This window comes from Rhinichthys klamathensis, unplaced genomic scaffold, assembly GCF_029890125.1.
Source record: "Rhinichthys klamathensis goyatoka isolate OS25496 unplaced genomic scaffold, OSU_Roscu_1.1 h1tg000978l_1, whole genome shotgun sequence".
In the NCBI taxonomy this organism is placed as follows: domain Eukaryota; kingdom Metazoa; phylum Chordata; class Actinopteri; order Cypriniformes; family Leuciscidae; genus Rhinichthys; species Rhinichthys klamathensis.
This window is the reverse complement of record NW_026607289.1, coordinates 1-21,175: the sequence shown is the minus strand read 5'-3', so window position 1 is coordinate 21,175 and position 21,175 is coordinate 1. Positions and strand designations below refer to the sequence as shown.

The 21,175-nt window shown below is 37.5% G+C and overlaps 1 protein-coding gene across 2 annotated transcripts in view; it reads left to right on the top strand.

Annotated features, from left to right (window-relative positions):
• The window catches only part of efr3a (EFR3 homolog A (S. cerevisiae)), a 44,781-nt gene extending 23,966 nt beyond the window's left edge, over positions 1-20,815 (top strand). For both annotated transcript variants that reach the window (XM_056244478.1, XM_056244477.1), the window contains 10 exons: positions 11,655-11,733; positions 11,866-12,001; positions 14,496-14,663; positions 14,755-14,869; positions 18,074-18,125; positions 19,042-19,214; positions 20,082-20,157; positions 20,242-20,403; positions 20,529-20,660; positions 20,744-20,815. In XM_056244478.1, the coding sequence (XP_056100453.1) occupies positions 11,655-11,733; positions 11,866-12,001; positions 14,496-14,663; positions 14,755-14,869; positions 18,074-18,125; positions 19,042-19,214; positions 20,082-20,157; positions 20,242-20,403; positions 20,529-20,660; positions 20,744-20,815 (1,165 nt within the window). The remainder of the gene's footprint in view (positions 1-11,654; positions 11,734-11,865; positions 12,002-14,495; positions 14,664-14,754; positions 14,870-18,073; positions 18,126-19,041; positions 19,215-20,081; positions 20,158-20,241; positions 20,404-20,528; positions 20,661-20,743) is intronic.
• The last annotated feature ends 360 nt before the right edge of the window (positions 20,816-21,175 follow it).

The window sequence follows — 21,175 nt, the reverse complement described above, 5'->3', positions numbered from 1 at the left end:
GGAATCCAATGTATCATGGGATTCACTTTAGTAGACTTTGATTTCGTTTAGATTTTAGTGCTGCACCAAAAATTTGACATGTGAACTGATTATTTCATTACTACTTACTGAACTTATTACTTACTGAAATGTGTCATGTCTCATGTAATTACCGGTACTCAGTCAGTGTTTCAACCATGGAAAAACAGCTTGTCACATAAAATGATATTTACCTCATGAAAGCCAAGTTCATATCTAGTTAGTTAGCTAATAACAAACTTTTAATATATGTATATAAGCACAATATTACATATTCAGTATAGTTTTACTTACTGTTGTCATGATTTAATGTATGTTTGAATACATCTGTCATGAAAACATTGAAACCTGAATAAGTTTTTATTACAGCTATCATTTAAATGTCTATATTTCCATGACAAATTGGAGTAGAAACATAATTACGTCATTAAAAAGATGATATAAAAACTGCCTTATTATGCTTCACATTAATTCCCAAAATATTGGTATTGTACCATTTTAAATTACACACACACAAGCTCACAGGCTAAAATATGTGTGGCCGTTTCAGCTTTTCAAGCATGTCAGTTTCCATTAATCATTTTTCAGGGTTGACCGTGAAAATTGAAAGCGTACAATACAATGATGATAACATTTTCAAAATGATCAGGGGCCGTATTCACAAAGAATTTTATCTTACCACTAGGAGTACTCCTAAATCGCACTAAAATATTTTAGCTAGGAGTTTTCTCTTAAAAGTTATTCACAGCGCCTTTCAGACCTACTCTTAGTAAGGAAAATTGACAACTCCTAAACTAAGAGTGAGTCTTCGTTGCTATGGATGACGTCACTTCTCATGCACGAGCTTCCTCGCAGTGATCACGGTGATTGGTTGTTACCCCGGATTTCCACCAACTGCAGAACGGCTGCGGATTGGCTCCGCTGCGTGTCGGATCCGTGCTCCGCCGTCCTTCAATACCTACCAGATACGGATTTGTTGCGGAACGGCTGCGGCCATGACTGACAGCTGAAGTCACGAGGACACACGATATCTCGCGAATTTACGTTTGATCGCGCGATATAACAGGATTTAGTTTCTATAAACAGAACCACAAAACCAGCAACAGTTTGTTTCCATCCAGAGGAGTACAGGGGAAACAACTATGTGCTGACCTGCTGATCGCCTTTTTTGTGGAGATTATTGTGATTCTAATACTATATTTATAATTAAATATAATCAACTTATAAAATGCTAAATGTTTATTTGGGTTCCTTTTTGAATGTATTGGGAAAGTAGTAGGCTGTGTAAATAAAGTTAACTATTGTTCTTGTTGGAAAAGTGAAAACTATATTTTTATTTTGGAAATTACCGGATGTTTTATTTAGTTTCTGCTCGACTTCCTGCGGCGCTCTCCGGCATCCGGCAAAAATAGAAACTCTGCGTATCTTCTCCGGAGGGCTGCGGGACGCCGGAGCTGGGACGGAGTCGGAACGCAGCCGTTCCGCAGTCAGTGAAAATGCACACATTGACTTTAATGGAAACCTGTTGACTCCGCCGCCGTTCCTGAGCGGATACGCAGCCGTTCTGCAGTTGGTGGAAATCCGGGGTGAGATGACAGGGCCATCATGCGGATCATAACACAGACGCAACAAATCATGGAATTACGACATCTAAATATGTCTGTGTCCTACACAAAATAATAATAGTAATGTCATCGAAATGCATATATAATGACATGTTTGTGCAGGCCCCAGTGAAGTGTAATTCTAAAAAGGTAGAGAGAGAAAAGTCGTGAATTAACCCATTTACTCCTAAAACGCCTGCTAAAAACGCCTATAAAAACCTATGTTATTCTAGGATAAATATCCTAATCTCCTGAGGGTTTTCTGAAAAAATACTTCGAATTGTCAACGTCTACCAAAACCTTAATATCTCAGCCTCTGTAGTACTTAGAAACATGAAATAAAATACATTTTAAAGGTAAGAATCACAGGTTTTATTAAGACATGCTCCCTTAGCACTAACATAACAACACATTTTTCTAAAAATTCTCAAAATCATATGGGGAAGAAAAAAAATATAAATCAATTATATAAAATAAATGCTCCATGGCTCACATCTCTGGCTCATGCATCGATGTTATCTTGGAGATATCTGAAAATGCATATGATAAAAATAATTTCTAACATAACATTTATTGCCATCATTGTATTTATTTATTCATATGTATTATGTTATTTATGTATATTTATAGTATTTATATTTATTCATTATGCCATAATTATATTACTATTTATTATGCTATTTATTCATTATGCCAGTATTGTATTTATATTAACATTATTGTATTTAGTATTATCATTATCAACCATCATCACATAATTATATTACAATTTATTATGCTAGTTATTCATTATAACAACAAAACACAAATAATTACCTCCAGATCATGTCGAAGCGGTCCCTTGCCATGGCCTCCAGAAATCCCTGCGTGCTGGCAGCTTCAAAATACCGAAGGCAAGACACAGCCCGACAAATGTCTTCATCTCCGTTTTGGAGACAGGGTTCCACTTCGAGTTGGTGACCGCGCGTCTGTTCGGCGCGCGCGGTGTGTGTGGGGCTGTTTACACCTGGCCACTTCACGCGTTTTCTGTGATCGGATAGCTATCCGATCGTGAAAAGACCAGGTGTAAATGCCCTCCGAGATGGATTTGAATCCAATCGCTCAAACCACTTCAGGAGGAGGTCTGGGCCGCATTCCAGACGAAACTGGACAAGTGTAAATGCATCTGGTTGTTGAAACCACATAAGTAAAATTTACTCCTCCCAAAAATGCTAAAAGATAAACGTGTGAGAGCGTGTTATAGGCTATATGTCATGTTATAGTCAGATATGACGACGCTACTGCGACACGACGCATCACCTCAGATGAGCAGCTGAGCATCTATTCATCAAGCCAACGCGCTGCAAACTATCGCAAATCAAAGTGAAAGTAAGTCCCAGACGCTTAATTTGTCGGGCTGTGTCTTGCCTTCGGTATTCTTGCCTTTGCACACGCCTCTGTCGTTGCCATTTTCTCGCTCGCGTCTCCAAAAAAAATCCCAAACAAATGCACGTGTATAGCTGATTGATTGACGTGATTTTTAGCGAACTACAGTACATTTGGGTGGTCACGTGGTCTTTAAAAAATCAACAAGACCCACCTCATGTGTATTTGAACCAATGACAGTGCGTTCTATGCTGCAAGCGTCATGAAAAGGATGACGAATACAAAATGCTGCGCCACGCAGCAGCCGGCAGGAGGTTCAGAGTTGCGCAACGCAGTAACCGGCGGTAGATATAAGGTTTCGGCACGCAGCATCCGGCACTTAAAATAAATTAAATCAAGGTAGCCTAATACCCTAATGAAAACCTCCACTTGCCTAATAATGAAAAACAACACTTGCATTAACACTTGCTTGGTTAATTGACATCCTATTAGCCTAAATAGACTACTTAAAGCAAGGAAATGTTGCTCTTATTGAAGTAATGTAATAGTTGAATGACAGTGGATTATGAAGTCGCCAAAACGTAAAAGAAAGCCCAACTGGACGCAGGATCAGTTACTGCTGCTGGCCGAGTTGGTGCTGAAAAAAAGAGAAAAAAAAACATAATAAAAGTGAAATTCGGCACTGGGATATCAAGCAAAACTAAGCGTGAGAATGGGAGATGATTTGTTTGCAGATCAATGCAGCATTCCCGCTTGTGTCGCGGACCCCGGACGACTGCGAGAGGCAGTGGTGTGCGCTACGATCCTTTGTGAATAGGTCTTAGTGAGTTAGGAGTCCTCTCGACTTCTTTTAAGCTGTCCCAGACTTAGGTGCTACTTTTAGGGCTAAAATGCTTCGTGAATTACTCTTAGTGAAAAAATTAGGAGTCCTTTTAGGATTTAGGAGTGACACGCCCATTATTTTTAGGAGTTGCTCCTAAATTCGCCAGTTAGGAGCTACTTTTAGCCTTAAAATTCTTTGTGAATACGGCCCCAGGGCCCGTATGTATAAAACTTCTAAGAAATGATCTTAAGAATAGTCTTAAGCTTTGACTTAAGTGTAAAAAAATACTTAGTAAAGAGTAGGACTTTTCTAAGAGTAGGAGACTTTTATAAAGCAGCTAAAAGCAACTTTCAGTAAAGTATAAGACTGATTCTTAAGTGCTGACTGAAGTGGGACTTAAGTGCTGCAAACTAAGGACTACAATGATGTTAACCCAAAATGGCCGCCCTCAACCTCTGAATCAGCCAATAGTGAGCCTGCAAGGGTGAGGTCACAGCAGCATGACACCAATTATTTAATGTAATTATAATAAAATAATTTAATTAAGACACTGAAACTTTAATATTTAAATGTATTTTTTTTAAATGGCTTTGCATTGTGCAAAATTATCACAACTTAGTATTGAAGGAAAATTGTCAGATTCACCCTTTATTCAAATAGTATTAAAAATGTGTTCAATATTTTGTAAGCGTATTGTGTAGTTGTGCCTGGAGTCAATTGTTTATTTGTGATAACACAATGAAACATTCCAAATTGACATAATTTTTAGCTAAGCTGTCATACAAATAAATTATGAACAGGTGAAAAAACAGGAGAGGAAAATCAAATATTAATTAGGGCTGGGAAAAAATTAATCATGATTAATCGCATCCAAAATAAAAGTTTTGTTTACATAAAATATGTGTGTGTAGTGTGTATAATTATTTTGTATATATAAATACACACACATGCATGTATATATTTAAGAAAAATGTGTTATTAATATAAAAAATATGTATATTTATATATAATATAAATGATGTATAAATATATATACAGTATATACATGCAAATATTTCTTAAATATATACATGCTTATGTGTGTATTTATATATACAAAATAATTATACACACTACACACACATATATTATGTAAACAAAACTTTTATTTTGGATGCGATTAATCACGATTAATTTTTTCCCACCCCTAATATTAATAAATGATTATGTTGCAGACAATATATGTTTTTTTCTTTCTCCTGTGAGCTTTTTAATTGTAATAATTGTAATATCTTTATTGTCCACCAAGGTGGAAAATTGTCTTTGGCTCACCAGCCATTCAAATAAATATTTCATCACAGGTGCACTGCTGCATTTCTCCAGTCGCCAAAAATATAATTATTACTTTAATTTCATTGCTATGAAACTTTTTAAAGGTAAGTTACAAAAATAATACCTTGATGATTAAACTTTTTTTTTTTTTTTATTGTTTGATCAACTCATTTAACTACAATACATCATATTTTCGTTGAAAAGTGCATGGCCTAACCTCTCTGCTGCCATCTTGTTACTCCTAACTAGGTTAGGAGACCTCTCCAGCTCTCTTAAATAATTTAGGAGCTGAGACCAAGTCTTAGCACTTAGGAACTTTTATGAATCACACTTATTCTTAAGTTTAGGAATAAGAGTAAAATTATGTAATTCTTAGAATTTGGACAGATTTGAGACTAAAATTTTACTCTGAGTGGCTTTATACATACGGGCCCAGGTGTTTTATGAGCTAAGCGAACCTTAGTCTGAAATATGCAGCGCATACCCGTATGCAAAGGGTGCCAGAGCACTTTGAGACACACAGAGACGCGCAGATGTTTTCAGACAAGCACGCGGCGCGGTGTTAGCCTGCGAGCTCAGGTGTCCAGACGCTGATGCTGCTGTCAGCTGCTCGTCTGCTTCCTCTCACGCTGTGGGCATGATGGGATTCATTCATTCCACTCTCAACACAAACACCATGCAGAAAATGCAAGCAGCGCCCAGGTGCCTCTGTTTTGTGTTAAAGGAACTGTTGTGATCTGAATCCAGCTGTTCTAAGCTTGATTTAGGTGTTAAATGGGTTACAGATGCAAATATGTGTCTCTGTTTGCACACTGACTCTGCAGCCTAGGGACTTTCCTGTCATATATTTCCCTTCATATGGGCTTTCCCTGATTTCACATCCTCAAAATTTGTGTCACATTTTAAGTATTTTATCATTTCATTGAGACTGTTAAATCGGTAATGAGACGACATCAACAATGGCGTTATTTTTTATTCAATAATGTAATTAAATGTAATTTAAAAAAACAAAACAATTAAATTAATTATAAACTAAATTAAATAATGCAAAAAAAAAGATTCAATTTGATTTCTATTCACAAGCTTGTGATTCGATTCTGATTTCGAATCAATTCGTTTCCATCTCGATTCATATAAAGTACAGTACATGACAAATTTTCTCAAGGAAAAGAAAATTACTAATGCTGTAAACTATAGTTGTTACATTACTATAATACGTTGATGCATATAATATTGGTTAAAATAAACTGATTTGTCTACAAACACTTAAATTACACACAATGTAGTTTTATAATAATAATGTTATAATACTAACTTTATAATTACATTATTTTTTTCGCAGATTTTTTATTTTTATTTTTTTTAAATATAAACATTTAAATGATTGGCTGTCATAACTTTTTTTTCATGGAGGATTTGTTCAAACATACATCGGATATTGAAGAACAGTAATGTGTAATATAGTGCATATATTTAGCTATCTTAATTTCAAGATTCAATAAAAAGTTAATAGGATAAAGCTTGATTTTGTATTCAATTACTTTATTATTTAGCTTTATTATATTTATTATAACTGCATAATGATGTTACACATTTTGATTTTGGATATTTATAAATAGGCAAATATTAGCTATTGATTTTTTTTTTCCTGCCATACAAAAATAATTAAGGAAATAACCATATTTTAATCTAGCAGAATGAAGTAAGCTACATGGTCGGATGATGTTAGATTAAAAACCACGCATCATTTTCCAGTGTCGGTCAGTCGAACTAGATTTATGTACATCCCCTTATGGCAGTGAAAATTGTTCATCTCAATGCAAATGGATTAAGCAAACTTTCATTTTATAAATGTAAATTAATTACATGCATGATAAAATGTGCAACAATCGTATCTGCTCATTTTAATTAAATTGGACAAGCAACAAAAACCGTCTGTATTACATAAGTAGGCAGTACACAATGAATGCAATGCAGTATTGGTTATTCTAATGCAGCTAGAATTAGTTCAGCAGTATTAAATATTGAAATACAACTATATATGATAAATTAATAGATCTCGTTATCAAAAGAAACCTGTAGCTGAAATTTCTGTTATATTCATTACCCGTTTTGTATGCTTAACAATATCTGTAGCTTGTCCTCTTGTGGCTTATTACTTGAATATCTCATATATCATATTAGAGCTGTTTTTTTCCTCCATTAGCACTAATGTTCCCCTGTTTCATGCAGCGCACATCCAGGCAAGTCTAGAGGAACATTGAAGTCATTTCCAGGTCATTTTATAAGCGAGGGAATGGTCTAATGATAACTATTACATTATGACGCAGAGCTTGATGCAATAAAACCACACAAAAAAAAGGTTTTATAATGCACTGAAATGTGATTTAAGTATTGAAATAAACTGTTTATATTTGAGCTGTACAAAGTAATATTGAAACTCTTTTCTATTTTAACATATTTTCAAATTTAATTTATTTTTCTGATGGAGAAATTAATTTACTCCAGTCTTCAGTGTCACATGATCCTTCAGAAATCATTCTAAAATGCTGATTTGCTGCTCAAGAAACATTTATTATTATTATCAATGTTGAAAACTGTTGTGCTGCTTAATATTTTAACATTAACCGTGATACCCTACCATTAAAAAGTTTGGGGTAAGAAAATGAATGATTTTTGATTTTCATTGATGTTTCAAATAAATGGTGAATGTATCATGGTTTCCACAAAAATGTTAAGCAGCAAAAACTATTTTCAACATTGCTAATAATAAGAACCATTCTTAATATTTGAACACCAGTAAAAATTGATAATAATAGACCAGCAAATCAGCATATTAGAATGATTTCTGAAGGATCATGTGAGACTGTAAGGATGCTGAATATTCAGCTTTGCATCACAGGAATAAATGACATTTTAAAATATTTAAAAAAAAGAACAGTTCTTTTAAATTGTAAAAATATTTCACAACATTATTGCTATTTTTACAGCATTTTTGATCAAATAAATGCAGCTTTGGTGAGCATAGCTTCTTTCAAGAACATAATAAAAATCTTACAATTAATAAATGAATCCAATATTTTGAACAGTAGTGTACATTCTAAATTGATGATGAAATGGAAAAAAGCCACATTACGTTTTTTTTAAGTTAAAGACTAAATGTTCTACTATAGGTCTGTAAACGTGTATGTCTGCGGTGAGTTTAACGGAGGCTGAAGGTGAAACTTTAGATTCAGATCTGACGACTTTGGCGTCGTGTGTAAATGAGCAGCTCTCGGTTTGACTGCCCTGACCTGGTCTCCATCTGTAGCTTATTAGCACACAATTCAGACACATGCAGCCGTATGCAGTGTGTGTGCAGACACTCTAAGAGCTCATTAATGAGACCGTTTTGGCTCATCTCAGTCATTGGCCAATTAGCGCTGAGTGAGATGTCTGTAAAAAGAGAATATCAAAGCGCCGAGGGGCTCTCGAGCACGTCTCTTTCTCTATCACACTCCCTCACCTTCTCCATCGTCTCTCGTGTCTCGCTCTTTCTCTAACTCTCTCCCTCTCTCCTTATTAAACTGTTTCGCTGTGTGCTCTGTATTTATTAAACTTGTGTGAGGTTTTGAGGGAACGTTGAGCTCCAGGGTAGTTATCTGTACCTCTGATAACACGTACGGCTGGTGTTCGCGGAGACGTACAGCGAGAGCTTTCTCTTTTTTTTTTGGGTGGAAGGGGATTTCAGGCGTTCCAAAAATAGCTCTCATCGGATGGGGGGTGAGATCAGATTGACGTTACCATGGCGACAGCAGGAAGGGAGAGGATGGTGGCATAGAGGTTTTAGAGTTAGATCAGACTGCGGAAAAGAGGAGAGATAAAGGTGTGGAAACATGATTTGTGTTGCGGCGCAGGAATGCTCAGGTTTTCCGCATCACAGCTGCTGTTGAATGGAACCACTGTGCTCGATATGACAGACACCAGTGACAGAACCGACTCCAAATAGCTGTATTACACATAGTTGTCTGCAGACTTCCACTTGAGCCTTTAAAGTCGGCGTGAAACAGAAGTTGCGATAGCCTTTTCTTCCCTATTGTGACATACACTCACCGGCCACTTTAATAGGTACCCCATGCTAGTAACGGGTTGGACCCCCTTTTGCCTTCAGAACTGCCTCAATTCTTCGTGGCATAGATTCAACAAGGTGCTGGAAGCATTCCTCAGGGAGTTTGGTCCATATTGACATGATGGCATCACACAGTTGCCGCAGATTTGTCGGCTGCACATCCATGATGCGAATCTCCCGTTCCACCACATCCCAAAGATGCTCTATTGGGTTGAGATCTGGTGACTGTGGAGGCCATTTTAGTACAGTGAACTCATTGTCATGTTCAAGAAACCAATTTGAAATGATTAGAGCTTTGTGACATGGTGGAAGTAGCCATCAGAGGATGGGTACATGGTGGCCATAAAGGGATGGACATGGTCAGAAACAATGCTCAGGTAGGCCGTGGCATTTAAACGATGCCCAATTGGCACTAAGGGGCCTAAAGTGTGCCAGGAAAACATCCCCCACACCATTACACCACCACCACCAGCCTGCACAGTGGTAACAAGGCATGATGGTTCCATGTTCTCATTCTGTTTACGCCAAATTCTGACTCTAACATCTGAATGTCTCAACAGAAATCGAGACTCATCAGACCAGGCAACATTTTTCCAGTCTTCAACTGTTCAATTTTGGTGAGCTCTTGCAAATTGTAGCCTCTTTTTCCTATTTGTAGTGGAGATGAGTGGTACCCGGTGGAGTCTTCTGCTGTTGTAGCCCATCCGCCTCAAGGTTGTGCGTGTTGTGGCTTCACAAATGCTTTGCTGCATACCTCGGTTGTAACGAGTGGTTATTTCAGTCACTGTTGCCCTTCTATCAGCTCGAACCAGTCTGGCCATTCTCCTCTGACCTCTGGCATCAACAAGGCATTTCCGCCCACAGAACTGCCGCTCACTGGATGTTTTTTCTTTTTCGGACCATTCTCTGTAAACCCTAGAGATGGTTGTGCGTGAAAATCCCAGTAGATTAGCAGTTTCTGAAATACTCAGACCAGCCCTTCTGGCACCAACAATCATGCCACGTTCAAAGTCACTCAAATCACCTTTCTTCCCCATACTGATGCTCGGTTTGAACTGCAGGAGATTGTCTTGACCATGTCTACATGCCTAAATGCACTGAGTTGCCGCCATGTGATTGGCTGCTTAGAAATTAAGTGTTAACGAGCAGTTGGACAGGTGTACCTAATAAAGTGGCCGGTGAGTGTATATCTTAGGGAAAGAGCTCCTCGAACAAGAAAAAATGTAGAGTAGCAGGACTTGATTTTGTCCAGCGGTAATTGATTGGATCGTTGTGGTTTGCTATTTCTAATCTCATGTGAGTGAGTGCTAGTAAACACGTTGGCTGCATCTGAAATCACATACTTCCCTACTATATAGGTTGTGATAATGACAACATGACGAATGTAGTATGTCCGGATTACATTCATATTACACACATTCATACTATATAGAACATTCTTTTTTTAGTGCTTACAAAGTAAGTACTTGTTCAAAACATGTACCTACTCAAGAGAGTATGCGATTTCAGATGCGAAGAGAAGAGAATTAATTCAAACAAAAATGATATGCACAGATGAAGCAATTATAATAAACTGCAACGTTCCATTAAAAAATAGAAATTGGCCATTTGACTTTCAAACCTGTATGACTTTTTTCTGCATCAAAATATGCTGGTGCTGGTGACCATTGATTTATTTATAAAAAAATCCAAAACTTCTACCCACAAGTATTAAACTCAGGCAAGCTTTATAGAACAGCCGGAGATTTTTGTAAACGTTGTGAAAAAGTGCTAAAAGTTGTTTGGATATTATTCTTAAATGGGCTGGAAAAAATTGGGACATTGCAGAGCTTTTTATCTACTGCTTTTCTTTCAAGAAATTGTCCAATTACACAGTAGCATGATTAAAAATGGCGGAGACTGAATCTAAATTCAGGGGTGACAATGTTTAATCTAATTGCAGTAGAGGAAAAAAGCTGTATTTTTGGTCCCCTTTTGGGAGATTCATTAAAAGTTCTGGAAAAGGAGGCAAAAAGACCACTTTTATCTCTGAGTACCTTGTGTCACTATTATAAAAGACAACATTTTAACATTTCTTTGGATAATTCCCATAATGTCAAATAAAAAAAAACGTCTCACAGATCCTCCAAAGACTTACTTTATGAAAGAGCAAAAGCATCCTTTGTGTATTGCAACGGGTGCTAACGTAGGACCATTTTTACGGCAAGGCTTAGCAAAGGCTCAATTCTGCGGATTTTTAAATGTGGCAAATTTGCTTAACAGAACTGAGCCCACTTCAACAGTTTTGGTTATCATATTATTCTAAATATTTGATAAACACAGGAAAAAGGGATGCATGTCAAAAAGTTGTCAAAAACGACTATTTAGGTAAATATGCTGTCTTATAAGAGGGCGTACTGTAATTCACAGCATTGTTTTCCTACAGGCATTTAGACAACCATCGTCTTTGGGACCCGAACGATTTTGCTGTTTCCTGTTTCAGGATAATCATGTACTCAATACAGGTAAGGTGAACATATTCTCACTCCATCTCTTTGTGTTAATCCTGTGTGGCCGTTGAAGCGTTTAATTATAATGGAGAGTAAATTAAATTCACTTGTACAGTATGTTTTATGAAGTGTTTGTGTGTGTTTCAGGCCCAGCATTCTCACCACGTGATCCAGCAAGTGTTGTCTCACCTTGACACCCACAGTAAGAACACCCCACGTGTGAGGGCAGGTATCGTTCAGGTGCTGCTGGAGACGGTTGCCATAGCAGCCAAGGGCTCCATCGGTAAGACTGAGTATTGACCATCTAAGGGGCCGTTTACACGACACCGCTTTCAACTAACGTAAAACTTTTTATGCGTTTTGGCTGTTCATTTAACTGACAATGGCGTTTTGGGGGCCTGTTCAGTCTATAGGGTGCATAGTGTTTCTTTACAAAGTGATATCGCCCAACTGACAGCATAATACAACGTTTTTAGTCGTTTTCGTGGATCCATGTGAATGGGGATCATTTTGACAATGATGTCGTCAGTACACGAAAAACACAAAGGTTTTTATTACATCGTTGTCGTGTAAACGTACCCTAAGATGAGCATTTTGATTGTTATTTCTCGTACTTTGTGTGTGTGGTTTACAAACCATTAGTATCAACCATAAGTATTATGTAGTAGTAGCATTAACCATAAGTATTCAGCTTTGGCACGTAACCCATCTTGCGTGGTTTGTGTTACGAACATTGATAGTTACTCAAATTGTGTGGCTTTTTGAGGTGAGATGAATTAGTCTGAGCGATAAGACTTAAATATACACAAACGGAGGACTTGCATATCATGGGATTTGTATGTTTTGACTTAGTAAGTAATCATCCTAGCAGCTTGGATAAAAAAAAAAAAATCTACTTTTACATTTGTTATATTTACTCTAATATTCAAAGGTTTAGGGTTGGTTACATTTTTAAAGGAAGTCTCTTCTGCTCACCAAAAAGGAAAAGAAGGATGTTTATAAAAGAAGCATCTTATGCTCACCAAGGCTATCTTTATTTGATCAAAAATACCGTAAAACAGTAATATTGTAAAATGTTATGATATAAATAAACTATATTTTTTAAATGCAAGTTATTCCTGTGATGCAAAGCTGAATTTTTGTCTTCAGTGTCACATGATCCTTCAGAAATTATTGTAATATGCTGATTTGTTGCTTAAGAAATGTTTTATTATCAATGTTAAAAAAACTAACAGTTGTGCTGCTTCATATTTTTGTGGAAACCATGATACAATTTTCTCAATGAAATTGCATTAAAAACAGCATTATTTTTTAGTATTAAAAATGTCTTTGCTGAATAAGTAGTATTCATTAAAAAAAGCCCAAACTTTAGAGTGTAAAACTCAACCTGTCATTGATTTACTCTGATTATTATCATTATTCAGATAATTATTTTGTTATTCTGTTTGTTCTTTTGCTTATGTGTCAGTCACTACAACTACAAACAGATGCCAAAAAATACCAAACGAACACTCACATTTCCCTTTTCCTCTCATAATCTCTCCTGGTGTTCATTCCTCGTTGTCTTTTGTCTTTATTCCATCTCTCCTTCCTGAAATCTGTTTTCTCTCACAGGTCATATTGCTCCTATTCAACACAATGCTTACACGTTTCTCAGTCCCATCTCTTCACCACCCAATCTGTGGTTGGGTATGTTAACAAGCACAGTTCTCACCCAATCAAAACCTTCAGGCAGTCACTAAATTGGGCACGTATATGGTGAACTAGTGAACTGTTTAGGGTCCCGTCATATGGTATTGATGGTGAATTGATTATTTAAGGGATAGTTCAAACCTGTAAGACTTTCGTTCATCTTCAGAACACAAATGAAGATCAAATGAGAGCTTTCCATTGACAGCTACGCAACTACCACTTTGAAGCTTCAAAAAGTTCATAAAAAGATTGTAAAACTAATCCATATGAATTGAGCGGTTTAGTCCAAATTTTATGAAGAGACTCGGTCACTTTAAATGATGAACGGATTGAATTTAGGCTTTTATTCACATATAAACATTGATCAGCGAACATAAACAGAAGCTGCTTGATGCACAAGAACAAACCTCTTGCAGAAGCTCAAACGCGCTGCGTAACAAGAATGAACCTCATTGGTTCTCACACGTCAAGCGAACATGCTTGAGCTTCCGTTTACCACAGCTGATGTGTGCGTTGATGAATGTTTATATGTTAATAAAAGCCTAAATTCAATCTGTTCATTATATAAAGCTATAGAGTGTTCAGAAAATTTGGACTAAACCGCTCAATTCATTTAGATTAGTTTTACGATCTCTTGAAGCGTCAAAGTTTCAGTTGTGCAGCTGTCAAAGGAGAGACAGAAATCTCTCAGATTTCATCAAAAAGATCTTCATTTGTGTTCCAAAGATGAACGAAAGTCTTTCAGGTTTGGAACGTCATGGAGGGAGGTGAGTAATTATTGACAGAATTTTTATTTTTGGGTGAACTTTCCCTTTAAGGATGTGTATTTGCTGAGTGGCTGAAGGTTTTATGGGTTTGCTGTGTAGAGTAACTGCAGCTCCCCCTAGCAGTGCTCTGTAGTTCCTGTGTCTAGTCTGAGTCACACGCTGTGATTGTTTTTTTTTACATTTTTTTTTTTATATCATATAGTGCTTAAGTTGGCACAGACATCTGTGACATTTTGAGTGTGACATCCTCTGTGCTTGCTTGAAGCAAAATCAGCATAATTCTGCATAATTACTTTTGTGCTGTGTGTGTATTCTCAGGTCCCACGGTCCTGGAGGTGTTTAACACCCTGCTGAAGCATCTGCGTATGAGTGTGGATTTTGAGCTGGGCGACGGTTCCCGCAGGAACTCCGCGAGTAGCCTTTCCTCCACCCGCACCAAAGAGAGCGAGGAGCGGATCGTCCAGAACGCCATCATCCAAACAATCGGTGACAGCTTCATGTGCTCACTAAGATCTGACCTTTTGTGATGCCCAAACACTGAACAAATTCAATAAAATGGATTCATGTGTGTGTCTAGGTTTCTTTGGAGGAAATCTTCCTGATTATCAGAGAGCAGAAGTGATGATGTTCATTATGGGGAAAGTGCCTGTTTACGGCACGCCGTGCCACACGCTGGACACCGTCAAGATCGGGTAGGACAGTGTGATTCTACATTTGTCATTATCGGCAGTAGTAGTGTTTGGAGAAAGTTTCTTAAATCCATGATAATTGCAGATTGCTAAACTGACACATGCACATTTGCAACATGCAAAGTTTGTCTTCAGTGAGTATAAAAAGGCAGGATAAAGTATTGCTGTTACAGATCTGAAGAACTTCAAGCACTGTTTATTTCATTTTTGTCCTTGTTTAGTTGTTTTTATTTGTACTATTCCTTTTTTGTTGTTTATTGTACAGCATTACAGTTTACTTGTCTTGAATGACTTTAAGTAATGTCCAAGACTTTAGATAGGTGCACTCATATTACTATAAATGGGAGAAAGTGCAAAGCCCAATATGCCGGAATAAGTCCTGCTTTCTAAATAAAAACTGGTTAAGTCATTGCGTCACTGCAGCTGCCGTTTGATCAGTTTTTTGTCATGATTTGAGCATTTAGAAACTAAATTTATGAGAACATTGTTGTGAGATTTCATTGGGGGTCTTAAAATTTTGGAATTTAATCTTAAGCTTGGTGAAAAGCTTGTTTCCCCATTCAAAGAGACAGGAGCTGAACTTGTATGACTGAAATAGCTGCCAGAGAGAAGGGTATATGCCATAGTTTATTTATCTAATAATAATATAATAATAATATGTTTATTTTTATAGCGCCTTTCAAGAACCCAAGGTCGCTTCACAAAATAATACAAACAGTTGACAGACAAGAGACAGGCAATCTGCTAGTTATAACAATTAAACAAGCAGAAAAGCAGATGGAGACAACAATAATGAATAGATTAGAGGCAAAGAAAACATACATTTTGATAGAGAAAGCATGTAACAAAGAAGTGAAAAAGTGGAGGACAGAGAGATAGAATGAAAAACAGTTATTTACTGAGCATGGTGAATATTTTAAGCTGGTTTTAAGCTGAGATTTGAAGGTCTGTAGGTTAGGGGTGGCACGAAGATCAGATGGCAGCTTATTCCACAGCTTAGGGCCGACAACACTAAAAGCCCTTCCACCCACAGTAGATAGTTTATACCTGGGCACAACAAGCAGATTATCATTGCTGGATCTGAGGGTCCGAGCAGGAACATATGGTTGCACTAACTCAGCGAGATATTTAGGTGCAGGGCCATGACAGGCTTTATAAACTAAGATTAACAGTTTAAACTGGATGCGATTGACCACAGGAAGCCAGTGAAGTTGGGAAAGGATAGGAGTGATATGTGCAGTTTTTTTGTTAGATGTAAGGGCTCGAGCAGCAGAGTTTTGTACCATTTGAAGGCGATGTATAGCGTTGGTGGGTAGGCCGCTATTTAGGGAGTTACAGTAGTCCAATCTGGAGGTTATAAAAGCATGTATAACAGTTTCCGCATCTCCAAAGTTAAGAGAGGGGCGTATGGGAACAATATTCTGCAAGTGAAAGAAGCACGATTTAACAACCTGACTGATGTGTGAGTGAAAACATAACGAGGGATCGAACAAAACTCCCAGATTCCACACAGTTTTTGAAGGCCTAATCTGGACACCATCAATATCAATGAAAAAGTCATGCCTGGGTAAGCTCTGTGATTTAGGGCCAATCAACAGGATTTCAGTTTTCCCAGCATTAAGCTGTAGGAAGTTATTGGACATCCATGTTTTAAGTTCCTGAAGGCAAGAGACAACAGAAGTGGGTGAACAAAGTGGGTTGGGTTTAACCGTGAAATAAATTTGAATATCATCAGCGTAACTGAAAATTGAGACCATGCCGTCTGATGATCTGACTTAGTGGCAGCACATAAATGAGAAATAAAAGAGGACCAAGTACAGAACCTTGAGGAACACCATGAGAAATAGTGACGGTATGGGACCGATTCTCACCTATCTTGCTGCACTGAGATCAAGAAGAACCAGAATACTATGGGCACCAGAATCAGAAGCCAGGAGGAGATCATTTAGCACTTTTAAAAATGCCGTTTCTGGCACTAATTATCTAATTTAATAATATCTGTTAATATTTTTTTATAATATTTAATTAATTAATTTCTTTTTAAAAGCTGCTGTCCGTAGCTTTTTTGGGGTTAAAAATTATCCAAAATACATATTTGAGAAAATACATAACCAGCCAGTGTTCAAAACTATCTGCTTGCCGTAGCTCGATTCAAAGCGGTAAGCTTGTAATAATGTTTTTAATTCCAGTGGTACTAGTGGATTTCCGCTAGAGAGTCAAACATGTCTTTGCGTCATTACGTCACATCTGTACACACACATCTGTACACATAAAGGAGTCTCGGCTAGTAGGCTATATTGTGTGTGAGGATGCTGGAGGTGGAGATTTATAGCCTTTTCTCACAGCACTTGATATAATTAAACTTATCAATTTGATGGCGGATCCAGAAAGGTTCAAACGACAATCACCAGTGACAACTAGAGATTCACCCGCTGTAAAATGCAAAAGACTTCGTTCGGACTTCGGAGTGGCTACAGAAAAAAAGAGGCTGCAACCGATCCCATGCGAAAACAAGGATAACGTTACATATTGGAAGGACATTACATGTAGTCACGCAATGTTCTCAAATTGTTAATGTTAACAACGTCAGCAAAGTATAATTTGCACGTTTTTGCGTGATATGATAAGCGATTGTTAGATTTAATCAGCGCGATTTACTGCAATGTCAGAACCAGAACAAAAGTGGATGTTACTTACTTGTTCAGATGACATTTTCCGGTGAAAATTCTTATGTTGGTCATACTTTCTAAAAAGAATAATGCCAGTATCCACACCGGCGCGGTGACTGACAGCTGCACTCTCTCCTCAAACATTGTGTTCATCCGCACTGTGCCGTGTCGAAGTACAACTCAAGTAAAGTTGATAATTCCGCGAATAACTGCAATTGCAGATTTCGAACAGAGATGGCGACAAAGAGGAAAAACTGCGGACTGCAGCTTTAATTAATGAGTATGTTAAATGTTGCTGTGGTCTCGGATTTCAATTTTATTAATGTTGCTACCGACCACTGAAATGTCTTGTTTTTGCATATACTTTTACTATTTATGCTCTTTATTTGTATTTTATTTTCCCAAGTTGCATATTTCAAAAAGTATGTATTGTGCTGGCATTGCTGAAGTATGTAGGTTTACAACTAAAAAATTAGTTTACCACTACAGTGAAGTATTCATATTGAGGATTTTGAATTCTCTCCTCTTCCTTTCTCAGGCATCAGGGCACTAAGAGAATCCAGATGATGCTGTTAAGTTCTCTCATTATGGTAAATCTCTAATCTTTTGTGTGTGTGTGTGTGGTCCTTGTAAAACCCTACTTTAAGGGGACAAAATGTCTCCACAAGGATAGTAATACCAGAAATCTTTGGCCTTGTGGGGACATTTTTTGGTCCCCATGAGTAAAGCAGCTTGTAAATCATATTAAATTATGTTTTGAAAATGAAAAAATGCAGGAAGTTTTCTGTGAGCGTTGTGTTTAGGGTTAGAGGATAGATTATACAGTTTGTACAGTATAAAAATCATGGAGTCTATGGAAAGTCCCCATAAAACATCGAATCCCAACATGTGTGTACTGTAAGGTAGTAACGATATAGGGAAACTAAAATTGCAGTTGCTTTACCATTGCTCCGTGAAATCCAGTAATTTTAATAGGAATCCATGCTATTATGAATTTTGCATGAGGATGAAAGATTTCCCCAAAATGTTATTTCGCTAATGTAAGCAAATCCTCAGGCTTGTATCAGGCATAACATCAGAATGAAGATTTTAGACTTACATTGTGTCTGAGTTTGTTAGTAAAAACCATCCACACTCTCCTTAAGGGAGTTTCTGAAGGTTCCTAGACAGCAGACTACACACAGATCATAACATCAGATTACAGCTGCCTGTGGTGCTTTGTGTCCTTTTTCTTCTTTTTTTGTAATGTCCAATTTTGTCTTTAGTCTGGTTTATGGCTGGCTTTCGACAGGGCAACTTTTCAGGCACCGTTGCCCGGCAACAGGCAGTAAAATGGGCCGCAGGTTGAGGCGTATGATTGTTATTTTGGATGTCAACAGCTTTTGCTCTCCATCTCCCACTGCTGGCCATTTCCAGAAGTGTGACAATGTGTTACTAGTTACTGGTGTGTATAGGTTCTAGTTCTGGGGGTGCTGGTCATATCTGATGGATTCTTTGTTTGTGTAGGTTACGTCGGGGTTTAAGTGTAAAACGATCTGTGCTGGCCTGCCTGCAGCATTTCTGGAGCCGTTGTGCTCCATCTCTCTGATGGAAGACAGCGAACTCCGGCAACTCGTCTTGGAGATTCTGCACAACATCATCGATCGCCATGACAACAGAGCCAAGCTCAGGGGAATCCGGTATGGATGCTCAACTAACACCCTTAAGTGAAAGTGTGAAAACTAGGGGTGTCAAAAGTCAATGTGCTAACGCCTGTGATTAAATTGAATAATTTAACACCTTAATAATTTAAAGGTGCAGTAAGTGATTTCTGAGAAACACTTGATATTTGAAAATCAAAATAATGCTTCAGTGACACTCAAAACTGTCCTGTTACTATAGCTAACATTACAACAACAGCATATCTTGGTTCTGTGAAACAGCATACCAGTGTTACTCACGTATGGAGCAGAAACAACACAACCTCTGCATCTGTTTTCAGGCCTTCCAGCTTTTATCTTTTCAGCGCTGGAAAGCTTTTCTAATTAAAGCCGGTCCTAAAGCTCTTGCCTGATGATAACCCTTCTTTTTCCACTGATATTCCTCTGAGCTTTTCTCTTTTGTAATGTCTCTCAGCCATCTCTCTTTCTACAGTCTATCTTCAAATCTCCCTCTTGCTCGCTCTCCCCTCCCCCATCATGAGTGGACACGCCCCTTACTGCTGATTGGCTACAAGTGTGTTGTGGTGCTCGTTCCAATCCACTTTCATCAGCGTTTCACTTACTATAATGCTGTAAATGCATTTGTTCAATTTGACAGAACTGTTTTATTCTTTTATGTGTGATTTGTAAAGCCTGATTGAAACTGAGCAGAACTACAGTGCATCTTCACTTACACAATTCTTAGCAACCCTTTATTAGTATTTTTCAATCTAAATGGGTTATTTTGTTATAGAATAGATATCTTTTTACAGTTTATTATTAAATTATTTTAAGTTTCAGTTTTTCATTTAATATATATATATTTTTATTTCAATTAAATAAAATTGAGTGTGTGTGTGTACGCAGGATTATTCCTAATGTAGCTGCTCTGAAGTTCAAAAGAGAAAAAATCTCCAAACAGGATGTGGTTTTCATGAAAAAGGTACAAGATACAAATGCACACAGACATCACAACCACACACATGTAGAACCTCAGCCCTTAAACTGTTGCTCTTTCACCCTCCAGCATGGGCAGCAGTTATACAGACACATCTATCTGGGCTGTAAGGAGGAAGATAACGTGCAGAAGAACTTTGAGCTGCTCTTCACAGCTCTGGCTCTGATCACTATTGAACTGGCCAATGAAGAGGTGGTGATTGACCTCATCCGCCTATCCATCGCACTACAGGTATTCTCACCTACGATTACATTTATAGATTTAGCAGATGCTTGAATCCGAAGCGACGTACCAGAAGCAATTAATCTGAGATTTCAGATTTGTTATGCTAATCTCTGTGTTTTGATTGGCTGAAGGACATGGCCCTGGTCAATGAGGAGAATATGCCCATGTTTATTCGCTGTGGCGTCATGGCGTTGGTCGCCGCATATCTCAATTTCCTCAGTCAGATGGTTGCAATTCCCCTTTTTTGCCAACACGTCAGCAAGGTAAATGCATACACTTATGGCACACACACACATACACATACACCCTACATACAAATTTCTGTAACTCCTTTTTTTCCTGTCAGGTGATTGAGATGAGAAATCTTGATGCTCCGTACCTTCTGCCTGAACACGTTTTTAGAGAGAAGTGTGTGTGAGTATTTCTGTGTAAATGTGTTTTTCCTCAGAACTATATCAGTAATCTATGGAAGCTTGTTTCCGCCATTTTTTTTTAAAGATAATTGCAACTTTTTATCTCACAATTCAGACTTTTTTTCTCACAATTGCAAGATATAAACTCGCAATTCGTACTTTTTTTTCTCACAATTGTGAGATATAGCTCACGATTCTTATTTTATAACTCGCAATTCTGACTTTATAACATGTAATTGCGAGTTTATATCAAGCAATATTTGCGAGATGCAAATTCAAAATTGAAAAAAGTGAAAAGTGATCTTGAATTAAAAAGTCACCGTTACCTTTTTTATTCTGTGGCGGAAACAAGCTTCCATAGTAAC